Below are 10,843 nucleotides of genomic sequence, written 5' to 3'. Positions count from 1 at the left end.
TGGGTGTGCTTACCGGCCAGAGAGGGCGCTCTGCCGACCAGGGGTCCCTGGTGCTCAGCCCCCGACTCCCGCGCAAGCCCTCACCAGTTAAGCTGCCAGGTCTCTGAGCTTTGGCCAGTGTCCTTACCACCACTGCGGCAATAGCAGCTGGCACGGACCAGGCTGGATGTGTAGGTGCTCAAGGGATGGTGAACAGTCGGGCAGAGCCCACGGTGCCCTGCAGATGTGCGTTTCTGAGCCAGCTGTTCTCCCATGCCTTCCTGGCACGCTGCCTGGCAGTGGGAATGGCTGCAGGGGCTCTCCCTGCGTGCTACGCTTCTGGGTTTGCTAAGGTAAATCTCCCTTTATTGGGGTTAATGAGCAAGAGGATTCCCAACCTGACCTATGGGCAGAGCTTTGTCATGCAGCCCTGCATGATGTCCCACTCAAGGAACAGACCTTTCTGAACAGAACTTGGGGTACCCTTATTTCTAGATCTCTTTTTTTTATATATACTTTTTTTTCCCCATAAATACTAAAAGCTTAAGTGCTCTAGACACTGTGATTGTATCTTCCGTACTGAAATAAGGAAGAGAGAGTAGTGAAAACAAATAGCAGAAAATTAACCAACTGACGTGTCCTCAGATTTTCACCTGGGGCTGGGCTCAAGCTTTGCTAAGCATCAAACTGATGCTATTAACTTTTCTAGTCATCTTGAATCTCCAGTCAATGCTCCTTGGTGTCTTATATAGCATGTGTATTTTTAGAAGACAGTCAGGTTTGGTCCATTTGTTGATAAACCGCTAGCCATAAAATAAGATTATTCAGAAAGCAGTTTATTCTGTGGCCCCAGTATTTCCTGTGAGAGCTGCTCCTGCATTCGGTCGTGCTTCAGGATGGTTGAAACCTGTGAAGATTGCTGAGGCTTTTATGTATTCCCCAAAAGCCGTAAGTCTGTGACGGTCGCATCGGGGATGGAGAGGAGGTATCCAAGCACACATGGTCTGTCCCAGGCCACAGATGCCTTCTGTGCTGCTGAGGGGCATTGCATGGATGTCCTGTACCTTCAGGGAATGAGTTGTAAAAGGTGGGGAGGGTGGAAGAGGGCCACGACCACATGTATAAATGTCTGTTGGTATGTGTGTTCTGTATTGCTCAAATACCTCATCTGGTCTGCAGTAATTGTTGAGGCATACCTGAGATCCACCTGTTACCATTGTGTGCGATTAGAGTTGAGGCTTGCTTTGTTGTTTGGCTGCTGAATAAATTTCCCAAATTGAGCCATGACTTCATGGGTGCCATATGAAATGAAGCAGATCGTATGATGGGCATAACAGACTGAAAACCAAAATCGAGACAACAGAAATTTGAAAGGAAGAGCTGAGCTACTTTTTAAATGTGAAAAAATAACAGTGGTGAAGGTAAACTGGAGCAGAACTGGTCCTACACAAATTCCATATACCTCTCTCTGGGCACATGGAGCAAGCGGATTTCTGTGCCGTCTGTGCTGGACTGGAAGAGCCAAGACATTTTCTGTACGTCCAACACCAGAGACTTCTGAGGACGTCGATGCAAATATTCCTTCTGACAATGTGGCGTCTGTGGGGATGTATGGAAAGGCCGGTGATACTTGTATGTGCTAATAACAAAGCACCTCTTTTTTTTTTTTTTTTCTTTTTTTTTTCTTTCTTAGCTTCCTTTACAATCTCTCCTCGTACAGCGGACAACATCACAGTTATGATTAAACTGAGACCCGGTGTTTCACCAAGCTGTCAAATTCGTGTTAAAAATGTCATCAGGTCTGAACTCAAGATAAAGCCTGGGGAGAACGTGACTTTTACCTTCACTTGTAGTACTCCAGAGAAACATTTCGTCATGGAAATTCAGAAAAATATTGGTAAGATACAGGTTTTTGATTTGACACCCCCCTGCCCCCCATGGTAATTTTCTTCCAGTAAAACCATGTATCATTCTTCCTGTTACTGTGTTAAGGTATCCCCTATAATCTTGGGTAAGAAGAAATCTCTGAACACTGATAAATAACCTTGAATTACTGAAACTATGCAAGTTAAAGAAGTCTCTGTTATGGCTGGCAGAATTAATGTTAACTTGGCTGTTTCAGAAACAGTTAAATGATAGTTTGTTGCACCAATTCCTTGCTGCTTTCCCTTTTCCCACAGTTTATAAACCCATAACCCATCAAAGAATCTTTTTTTCCTATCAAAAGCCTCTGAGCACTGATAATGATATATTACCCGCATTGTTTGTTGAACAGATTGATTGTGTCTGTAAGGACAGCAGAAACATTGACGACATGCACGTGTTTCCTTATATTTAATTAACATTATTGAAGTCAAGAAACTGAAAATTTGGAAGTGTTGTAACTAAAGCTTCATTCGCTTTGAATGTTATCTCTGGTGTATATATGTTAATGTACTCTTTAGTGGCATGAACACATGCTACTTCTCAACAAGATCCCAAACTTCATTGGGCATTCAGTCTTTGGTAACATCGTTGTTATTTTTGGGGTGGTGTTCAAGGACAGTTCTCTTCATGTTTTGGAGTTTCAGTCATATGATTCATGCAAATAGTAATGTTCATGGTATTTCATGATATATTTGTAAGATGCACTTGTGATATTTCTTTGAAGTTGGAGCCTAGTCATAGATTAAAGTTTGCTTATTTTTAGTGTCCAGCTTGAAATACCAGTAATTTGGATTTTTCAGAGAAAAGTTTTTCTAAGTTCTCCCAGGAATCCTGCAGTGGTAGTTGTTGTTATTCATCACTTCTGCAAAATCTGGGGCCCAGGTTATTCATCAGGGCACCAAGGAAACGAAGATACAGTTCATGGCAAGCACTAGAAAATTTAAAGACAAATGATTTGCCAGGAATTCTCTGAGTGAGATGGGTTAAGATCTTTTCTCTAGATCCATGATTTCCAGTTCTCCCGATATTGCGTTTCTCCCTTTTGCCCATTCAGTGCACTACCCTATTCACTAAATACCTTCTAAATTCTTCAGCAAACAAGGCGGGAATACCAGAGACAATGAATCCCTTCTATTAGTCAGCCTGACTAAAGCAGGTTTATCCTGTCTACTCTGTGGTACAATCCTGTTTATGGTATAGTCCTGTTTAGAGACAGCATGTGACCATGTTATAGGAGTGTCTTTTAATGCATGTAGAAGAGAAGTTAAGTGCAACCTAAAAATTGTGAAAATAGCAATGAAGGGGAAAGTGTCAAATTCCTCATTTACTTGAATGCTTTCCAGAGTGTATCATGGCCATTCTGTCTCTGCATTTAGACTGTGTGTCAGGCCCGTGTCCCTTCGGAGATGTTCATCTTTACCCACTGGGGCTACCTCGCCTTAACAGGACTTTCATCTGGGACGTGAAGGCAAGTACAAAGGCTGGACTTGAACTGAAATTTTCTGCCCCGTGGCTAAGACAGATTGAACCAGGAGAGATGTGCCCAGATTTTGTTAGCTACAACATCAATAGCTGTATCGACATGGCCACGGTCAACATTGGCACCTTCTGCAGGAATGGCTCGGTGTCTCGCGTCAAGCTGCTGGGAGGAGTTGTTATGTCTCTGCACCTCCCGTGGGACTCACCTCTCACCACCTCAGGCTTCAACATAGCTAACAGGGCTTCCATAAAACGTAAGTAGGGAGTAGTGTTTCCTCACCTGTAATCACCTCGTGCAGATTGCAGGAGAATTATTTAAACCTTTCTTCTCGGGTAACCTTCTAGTTTTGGTGCTGCTATCCCTAACTCCCTTCCACTTCATCTTTTCTAAAAGCTATTGTTGTATGGTTTTTTTTAGTTTGGTAGCTGGTGCTCTTCTGGGGTCAAAACATCTTTGTTTGGTTAATAATTATGAAAACTGTTGTGTTGCTGCTTTTGGTGCATTTTACTCATTTTCAATCTCTTTAAACTTCCTAAAACTTAAACAGACCTGCTCTGTTGTTTTTGTGTTTTCAGCTAATTGAGACTAGATAGCATAATTAGAATGAGCCAAGAGAGTTATTTTCTGGTTGCAGTGTTTAGTTGGGTTTGTTTATTTTAAAATAATGCTTCCTTAACTTCTGGAGCCTCAAACCAATGCCCCTCTTCAGGAGAGGAAGGTGGGAAAGGGGGAAGCAGTGCCTAGAAGGCACATGAGGCTGCCTAAATAGAGCTATCTGTTTCAACCTGCACAGTAACATAAAACATTATGTAATAATCTTCTTAAAATATCTGGATATTATATAGCAATCAGTGGGTTACTTTGTGGTCTCCTGACAAACCCTCCTTGGGAGATGTTCTTGCTCTGTACTTAAATTCTGCAGTTGTTGCTATCAGTTATGAAAGGAATCTGGTCCAGGTTCGAGCTTCTAGAACACAAGTTTTTCTAACTCCTGGCACTCCTCGCAGTTGCACATTGTCGCTGGAGTCCTAGAACAGGACCATAATCTCTGTGTACCCAATTTCATGCTGCCAAGAGGCATCCAAGCACAAAGTGTCTTACACAGCCTCCATGGTTTGCATTCATATTTTATCATGTGTATTTGAGGCTCTTTGTTGGCGTGCTCTTGTTAGATCTGGGAGATGTTTGGACGGAGAGCTCCGTGATGGTATAAAAGCTCACATCTTTTGTTTCCTGAAACCCAATGAAACAAGAAGCAGTTGTCAGGTTGCATGTTTGCTTTTGCAAAGTCAGGAGCAGAAGTAGGAACTAGGATCTTTCCTTTCTAAAAAATAAAGGCTTGTCTGTCCATGTGCTTGAAAGGTGAACCCACTAAACTAAAAATACAGCATTAATATATCCCTTACCTTTTCTGTAATTGAAGACAAAAGCATCAGCTCAAGTATATGGTTTAGTGTGAGGGTTTTTTAGTAACCGAACCTATAGCTGAAGTGGATGATCTCACTGTCAAATAAAAATACTCTGCTGCTGGGGTGCTAGATATGCCAGCGTGTCTTCATTAATTGCAACTTGTTTTGTATGTTCTGCCCCCCCTCCTCCCCCCCTGCCCCATTTTAGGGTTATGCATTATTGAATCGATTTTGAAGGGGGAGTCTTCAATCACGCTGATGTCCCCAAACTACCCGCTGGGCTTTCCAGAAGACGAGCTCATGACATGGCAGTTTGTGGTTCCTTCCAACATGAGAGCAAGCGTGTTCTTCCACAACTACAGCCTTTCCAACTGTGAAAGGAAAGAGGAGAGGGTAGAGTACTACATCCCTGGCTCCCTCAGCAACCCGGAGGTGTTCAAGCTGAGCGACAGCCAGCCTGCCAATATCGCTGGCAGTTTCAACCTGTCCCTCCAGGGCTGCGATCAGGATGCCCAGAACCCAGGCATCCTCCGCTTGCTCTTCCAAGTCGTCGTTCAGCACCCGCAGATTGATGAGAGTAAGTACCTGCCTGCCCCTTCTGTTGCTTTTGCTTGCAGGCGCCTGGGCTGAGCACCACAAGGAAGAGAAATACTAGGTGTTTTGTCACTTTTCTTGGACCCTCCTTGAGTTTAAGGAGATGGGTTGCCAAGCAACTCTGAGGCCTGTTTTACTGCCCTGGGTACCACCAGTCATTGTTAGGGCAAGGTGGATGGCGATGCTAAAATTTGCAATGGAGTATAAAGCTCCATCATAGAGTTTACACTGTAGCTTGTAAATGGAGATTCCTTTCCTTTTCCAGCACCTGCATCATGTAATTGAAAAATGCCTTTAACACCTGTGGTATCAGGTCTTGCATGTTGTATAAACAAAGCTAAGCACCAGCTAGCCTTTCCTTGTGGCTGCGTTTCCTCTGGGATGCCAGTCCAGCTATCGGGCAAGGACTGTAACTGCTTGATCAGAATTGTCTGGACTCACATGTCACTGCCTGTTGTCCATTACAGAAATCAAGTTCAAGTTTATTTGGACAGTTTTATTTCCAGCTGTAGGATTCTACATTTTAAAGATAATTCTTAAAATGTGAGCCCAAGTTTCTGCTCTGTCTGTAAGCAGTCGCGTTTAGCCAGGTGAAACCTGCTGTCGTGGCTGGTCAGGATCCATAGCATGAACTGGTGAAACTGGAGATGTAAAATTGTCTTCATACTACTAAATGCATCAGTATGCATTTCTTTCCTTCCTTTCTTCCTTCTTCTGAGTTTTATTTTGCTTCCTAGGGAAGCCTGAACATCTTCTAGTGTGAAGAAGTCACACTAGACATGAAAGGTGTCGATAAGATACTCCAGTGATAATATCCCCTACGCATTTGGATGTTCTTTGGGTTTCTTGCTGCTTGTTGCTACACTAAGAAAATTTCTTTTTTTCTTTTCGCGCTCCCCGCTCCCTGCTCTCCGCGCTCCCTGCTCCCCGCGCGCTCTCTCTGCGCTCTCTCTTCGCTCCCTGCTCCCCGTGCTCTCTCTTTCCTCCCCGTGCTCTCTCTTTCCTCCCCAATTCAGACAGGTTTAACACAATGACTTGTAATACCACAGCATCTATCTAAAAACAGAAATAAAAGGCCTGACTAGGTAATGAGCTATGCAATAAGTGATTTATCATCTGGCTTCTTAGCTCTGACCTCAGTTCATGGTGGAGGATAATATTCAAGGTGCCCTCACTGCAGAGGAGCAGGTGGAGGGAAGTACGCACTCTGGACTATCACTGCAGCAGGAGCTGCATCTAAGTCATTTTAGAGGGAGTGAAGTTTGAATGGCCTGTACCTTGAAGTCACGTATCCAGAAAGGCTCTGTAGCATCTCACCACTGTAATCCTCAGTTCTTTGTCTAGTCTGTCTCCATTCATGAACAGCAAATCCTTCTGAAATTGTTAATCAAGTCATGTTTGCTTACATTTATTGTGTTGCACCTTGGAAGCCAGACAGAGTGAAAACATTGTATTCAGTTAATCAGCTTTATCTCCCTTCTACTTTGGAAAGCATAGAGGAATTTTAATATATTTATGGCCAGTACACAAGATGATAATCACCTAAAAAATAAAAAACAGGTTGTCATTTATTGAATGAAATTCAAGTAATAAACCACTTGGTTTTAAGAGACAACAGGATTTACAGGATTTCATGAATGATTTTGTAGTTATATAAGTTCCACCAAAGATTCAAATTTAGCCCTCAAGACAGTATTGAAACTATTATTTAAAAAAAAAAACCAAAAACAATACCCAAAACAACCCCAAAAATGCCATCTGCTGTGGGCAAGTTAAACATGGCTTTTATTGAAAACTTATTGGTATCTGTATATTCTCAAAGACTCCCAAACATTTGGGTATTCCACAGCTGTCTGTGGTGCTTGTCATTAAATAAGAGGAAAATATAGCTCTTTCCAATCAAAATTTCTTGACGTAACCCTCTGTGTTTAGCTGCCACAAAAAAACCAAACCTCTGAAGAATGAGTAACCTTGTGGTAGAAATACTAACTTCTGTGCTTGGTTGTGGCAGTGACTTGGAGATTTCTGCCTGACCTCTTGCATTTTTGTGTGTCTGATTTCCCACACAGGAGAAGGCTATTTTATTCACCTTTTCTTTATGCCTTTGAGATTCATAGCTAAAACCAGAAAATTAAAAGTAATAATAGTGTATATATTTTTTTTAATTTTTTTTAACCTGTCCTTTATAGAATCAAAGAATCACAGAATGGTTTGGGTTGGAAGGGACCTTAAATATCATCTAGTTCCAACCCCCCATGGTCAGGGTCACCTTCCACTAGATCAGGTTGCTGTCTTTGACATCAGAGACACGTGCCTTTGTTAACAGCATACTCTGCGGACCCAATGTCTATCTTTGCACATGATAGTTAATCTTTGTGAACTAGGCTACAGCCATAACCTTCAATTTTTTTTTCTCTTTCCTTTTGTGTCCCCCTTCCAGATGTTGCAAATACTCGCAACTGCTGTTAGTTTACATGGGAGGTGGTGTTTGTCATCCCTGCTTACCCCTGTTGTTCTGATTTGCTGTAGCAAGTCATCTAGGATATCACAGACTTGCAGAATGGCTGAGGTTGGCAGGGACCTCTGGAGATCATCTAGTTCCAACCCTCTGCTCAAGCAGGGTGAAACAGAACAGGCTGCCTAGGACCACATCCAGTTGGGTTTTGAGTATCTCCGAAGACTTTACAACTTCTCTGGGTAACCTCTCCCAGTGTTTGACCACCCTTGCGTTATATTTTTTTTTTTTTTTTAATGTTTGAGGACATTAAACCACCAGGACCCTCAGGTCTTTCTGCAAAGCTGCTTTCCGGCCCCAGTCTTGCAAGCTTGAGGGTGTGCTCTCTCCCAGTACTGAAAATGTTAAGCAGTTTTGGCCTCAGAACATGTCTCCTTAAGCAGATCTTTGAGCTGAATCTCAGTATTTGAGAGAGAGTGCCAGGGATGATGGTCACTGTGCACGCATGGGCATCTCAGCTCCAGCAAGCTCGGAGGGCATTACAAGGCTTTGGGCAGCAGCCTGTGTGCCGTGGGATACGTGGAAAGGGGCAGAATGCGAGAGAAGTTGTAGCTAGTGTTGAGGAAGGGGAAGGTGCTCTTTACTTTTCACGGTTAACTCTGCCAGCTCTCAGGCTTGCTTTTTACAGCTAGTCAGAAAATATTTCTGGAAGAATGCTTTTGAGCAATTAAATGGAAGAGCAGTGTGATAATTCAGTCATGCCATTGAAGGAAACCAAGCAGCCTAGCAAGGCATGGTCCTCAGCCTTCCCACCAGCATGGTGACAGACTTTGATAACCTGTGATAATTTTCTCTGTATGTTTTGAACTGCCAAATGGAAAAGGCTTTTAGGAAGCATTTTTGAAGGCTCTAGTGACCTTCATAACAACTGCCAGCACTTCTGCTGAAGTACAGTACTTGGCAGTTTTTTCGCTTTTGAACCATATTGGTACTTGCGTTTAAATTAGCTTAATCTTTAACTGACTCCAGACAACCAGATGTGCTTAATTACTGACTTTGGACAATTTTCTTCAGCTTGGCTCCAACAAACCTAAACTGACAAAAAGTTAGCTGAAATAGAAATCTAGCAATAAATACGAAATTTGAGAATGGAGAACCTTTTCCTAATCAACTGCTGTGTGATCTGTAGAACTGACTTTAAAAGAAATACAGAAACCTCTTAGGTAAAACAAATCTAACATAGTTGGCTGAGCTCCTTACATTATAGCCTAACCTGTTCACAAGGGGCTAGTGTACGTGTTACCCTGTTACAGCTGGGAAGTGGTAGGGAAACAGGGTTTGTGTGTGGAAAGGCTCAAACCTCTAAAGCAGAAGAGTGGTATGATGCTGCCTTTCCACTGATGGAAAGAATAAATAATATTTTCTTAGCTAATATAGAAATAGCTATAACAGCTGCTCATCTGATGGGGTGAGAAGAGACGGAGGAAGTTCTGCTTCACGCCATGCTTCTTGCCAGTAATTGCTCTGGGATGTTTTTCTTTGCAGATGTCACCCATTTGGTCGACCTGAGCAAAGAGTGGAATATGACTGTAACGATACACTTTGAAGGGTGGCCCAGACACATCCCGCTCATGTCTGAACCAATATGCCTGATCTGTAAGGATCCTCGCACCTGCGACCGCGTCTTGACTTTAGTGTCTGGCGCGGTCTACGAGATCTCCTTTCTGTGCAAGGACTTGTCCCATCTGAGGATCACAGCTGAAAAAGGCATAAGTATGACAAAAGTGTCTTAATGTTGTTTCCTAGGGAATGCTTTTGCCTGCTTTTCCCCAGCAGTCAGCCAAACCTTCTCTCTTGCTTGGGCTTTAAACAGAGTGTGGTTGGAAACCAGGCATTGGCCAGCGGCAAGATGGGTACAGTGAATCTGGAGATGACCTTGTTGTTCGCTATGTCATTCTACCTTTAAAAATAGAAGCTGCGTAGCTATCCTAGAAGGAAAAGGACAGAAGGCACCTAAGAATCTTCTTGCTGAAAACTGCAAAGTAAGGAAACAGAGCAGGAGAGCCATAAATCTGCCCATGAAAATGCAGGACCAAGGTGGCCATCAGGAACGCATCTTGTGCCGTTTGCATGTCCACTTGGTGTAGGATTTTCCCAAATGCTTTCAACTACTAGTAGAGAAAGAGTTTTAAAGTATATATCTGGACCTTGGTTAGTCTGCAACAGTGTTCCAGTCAGCAAGTGACAGAGCAAAAGTAGTATCGAGTGATGGATTTTGAATATGTTTGTATCTGTTGGTTTCTATGGTGTCCTGTACCGTTTCAAGGAAATATCTTTAAATATAAATGATACGTGTTTGGGTAAAGGTTACTAAGAGAGGACAGTTTCTCAGGTAGATGCTTATCTGGGTCTGTAATGCAAAACTGACAGTACTCTCTGCGTGTGTGTGTGTGTGTGTACTCTGGTCCACAGGAAAACTTGCTTTTCCTAGATATTTCCTCTGCAAGAAAAATACAGCCCTTGGTATTTGTTTTTGTGATTGCAGGCTGTGTCGATCTTCGATGGTGTCAGAGGAAGATCTATTCCCTTTCAGTGCCCAAGGCTATTACCCAACTGCCAATTCGACTGCATAAGTTTATTTGGAAGCTCTTGGCTCCCGATCTGGTCAACATAGAAATTACATCTCCATCCTTAAAACTTCAGCAACACGTCCCAGAGCAGAGGTGCAACACAAGCTACAGTTACAGCATTGCTAGTGCCACCCCAGAGACAGAGTTGAATGTTGGTATATTCTGTCCTGGTGGATCCATTGAAAAGATTCAGATGAGGAATAATATCACCATATCCTTAAAAACATTTAGTAAAGGATTCCTCAATGAGTCTAACCATCAGGATCTGAAAATGTCTTTTGTGCCACATATTAAAGGTAAGGTACAGTGTTGGATCTCTCTATGCTTATAGTGGAGCACATATGGATAAATAGAAATAAGAGTTCAATTC

The 10,843-nt window shown here is 42.8% G+C and overlaps 1 protein-coding gene across 5 annotated transcripts in view; it reads left to right on the top strand.

Moving 5' to 3' along the window:
• The window catches only part of CDCP1 (CUB domain containing protein 1), a 31,897-nt gene that overhangs the window by 11,171 nt on the left and 9,883 nt on the right, over positions 1-10,843 (top strand). For 3 of the 5 annotated variants that reach the window (XR_003922853.2, XM_030010447.2, XM_041122722.1), the window contains exons 1-5: positions 1,461-1,876; positions 3,282-3,638; positions 5,003-5,371; positions 9,389-9,616; positions 10,389-10,769. Coding sequence is in view for 4 of the 5 variants with exons in the window: in XM_030010447.2 (XP_029866307.1) it covers positions 1,549-1,876; positions 3,282-3,638; positions 5,003-5,371; positions 9,389-9,616; positions 10,389-10,769 (1,663 nt within the window). In the remaining variant the exon portion in view is untranslated. Of the gene's footprint in view, positions 1-1,427; positions 1,877-3,281; positions 3,639-5,002; positions 5,372-9,388; positions 9,617-10,388; positions 10,770-10,843 lie in introns of those variants that run through there. The other 2 variants (XM_030010446.1, XM_030010445.2) reach the window with 2 other exon arrangements.

This window comes from Aquila chrysaetos, chromosome 3 (assembly GCF_900496995.4).
Source record: "Aquila chrysaetos chrysaetos chromosome 3, bAquChr1.4, whole genome shotgun sequence".
NCBI lineage: Eukaryota > Metazoa > Chordata > Aves > Accipitriformes > Accipitridae > Aquila > Aquila chrysaetos.
This window is presented reverse-complemented; position numbering and strand designations above follow the sequence as displayed.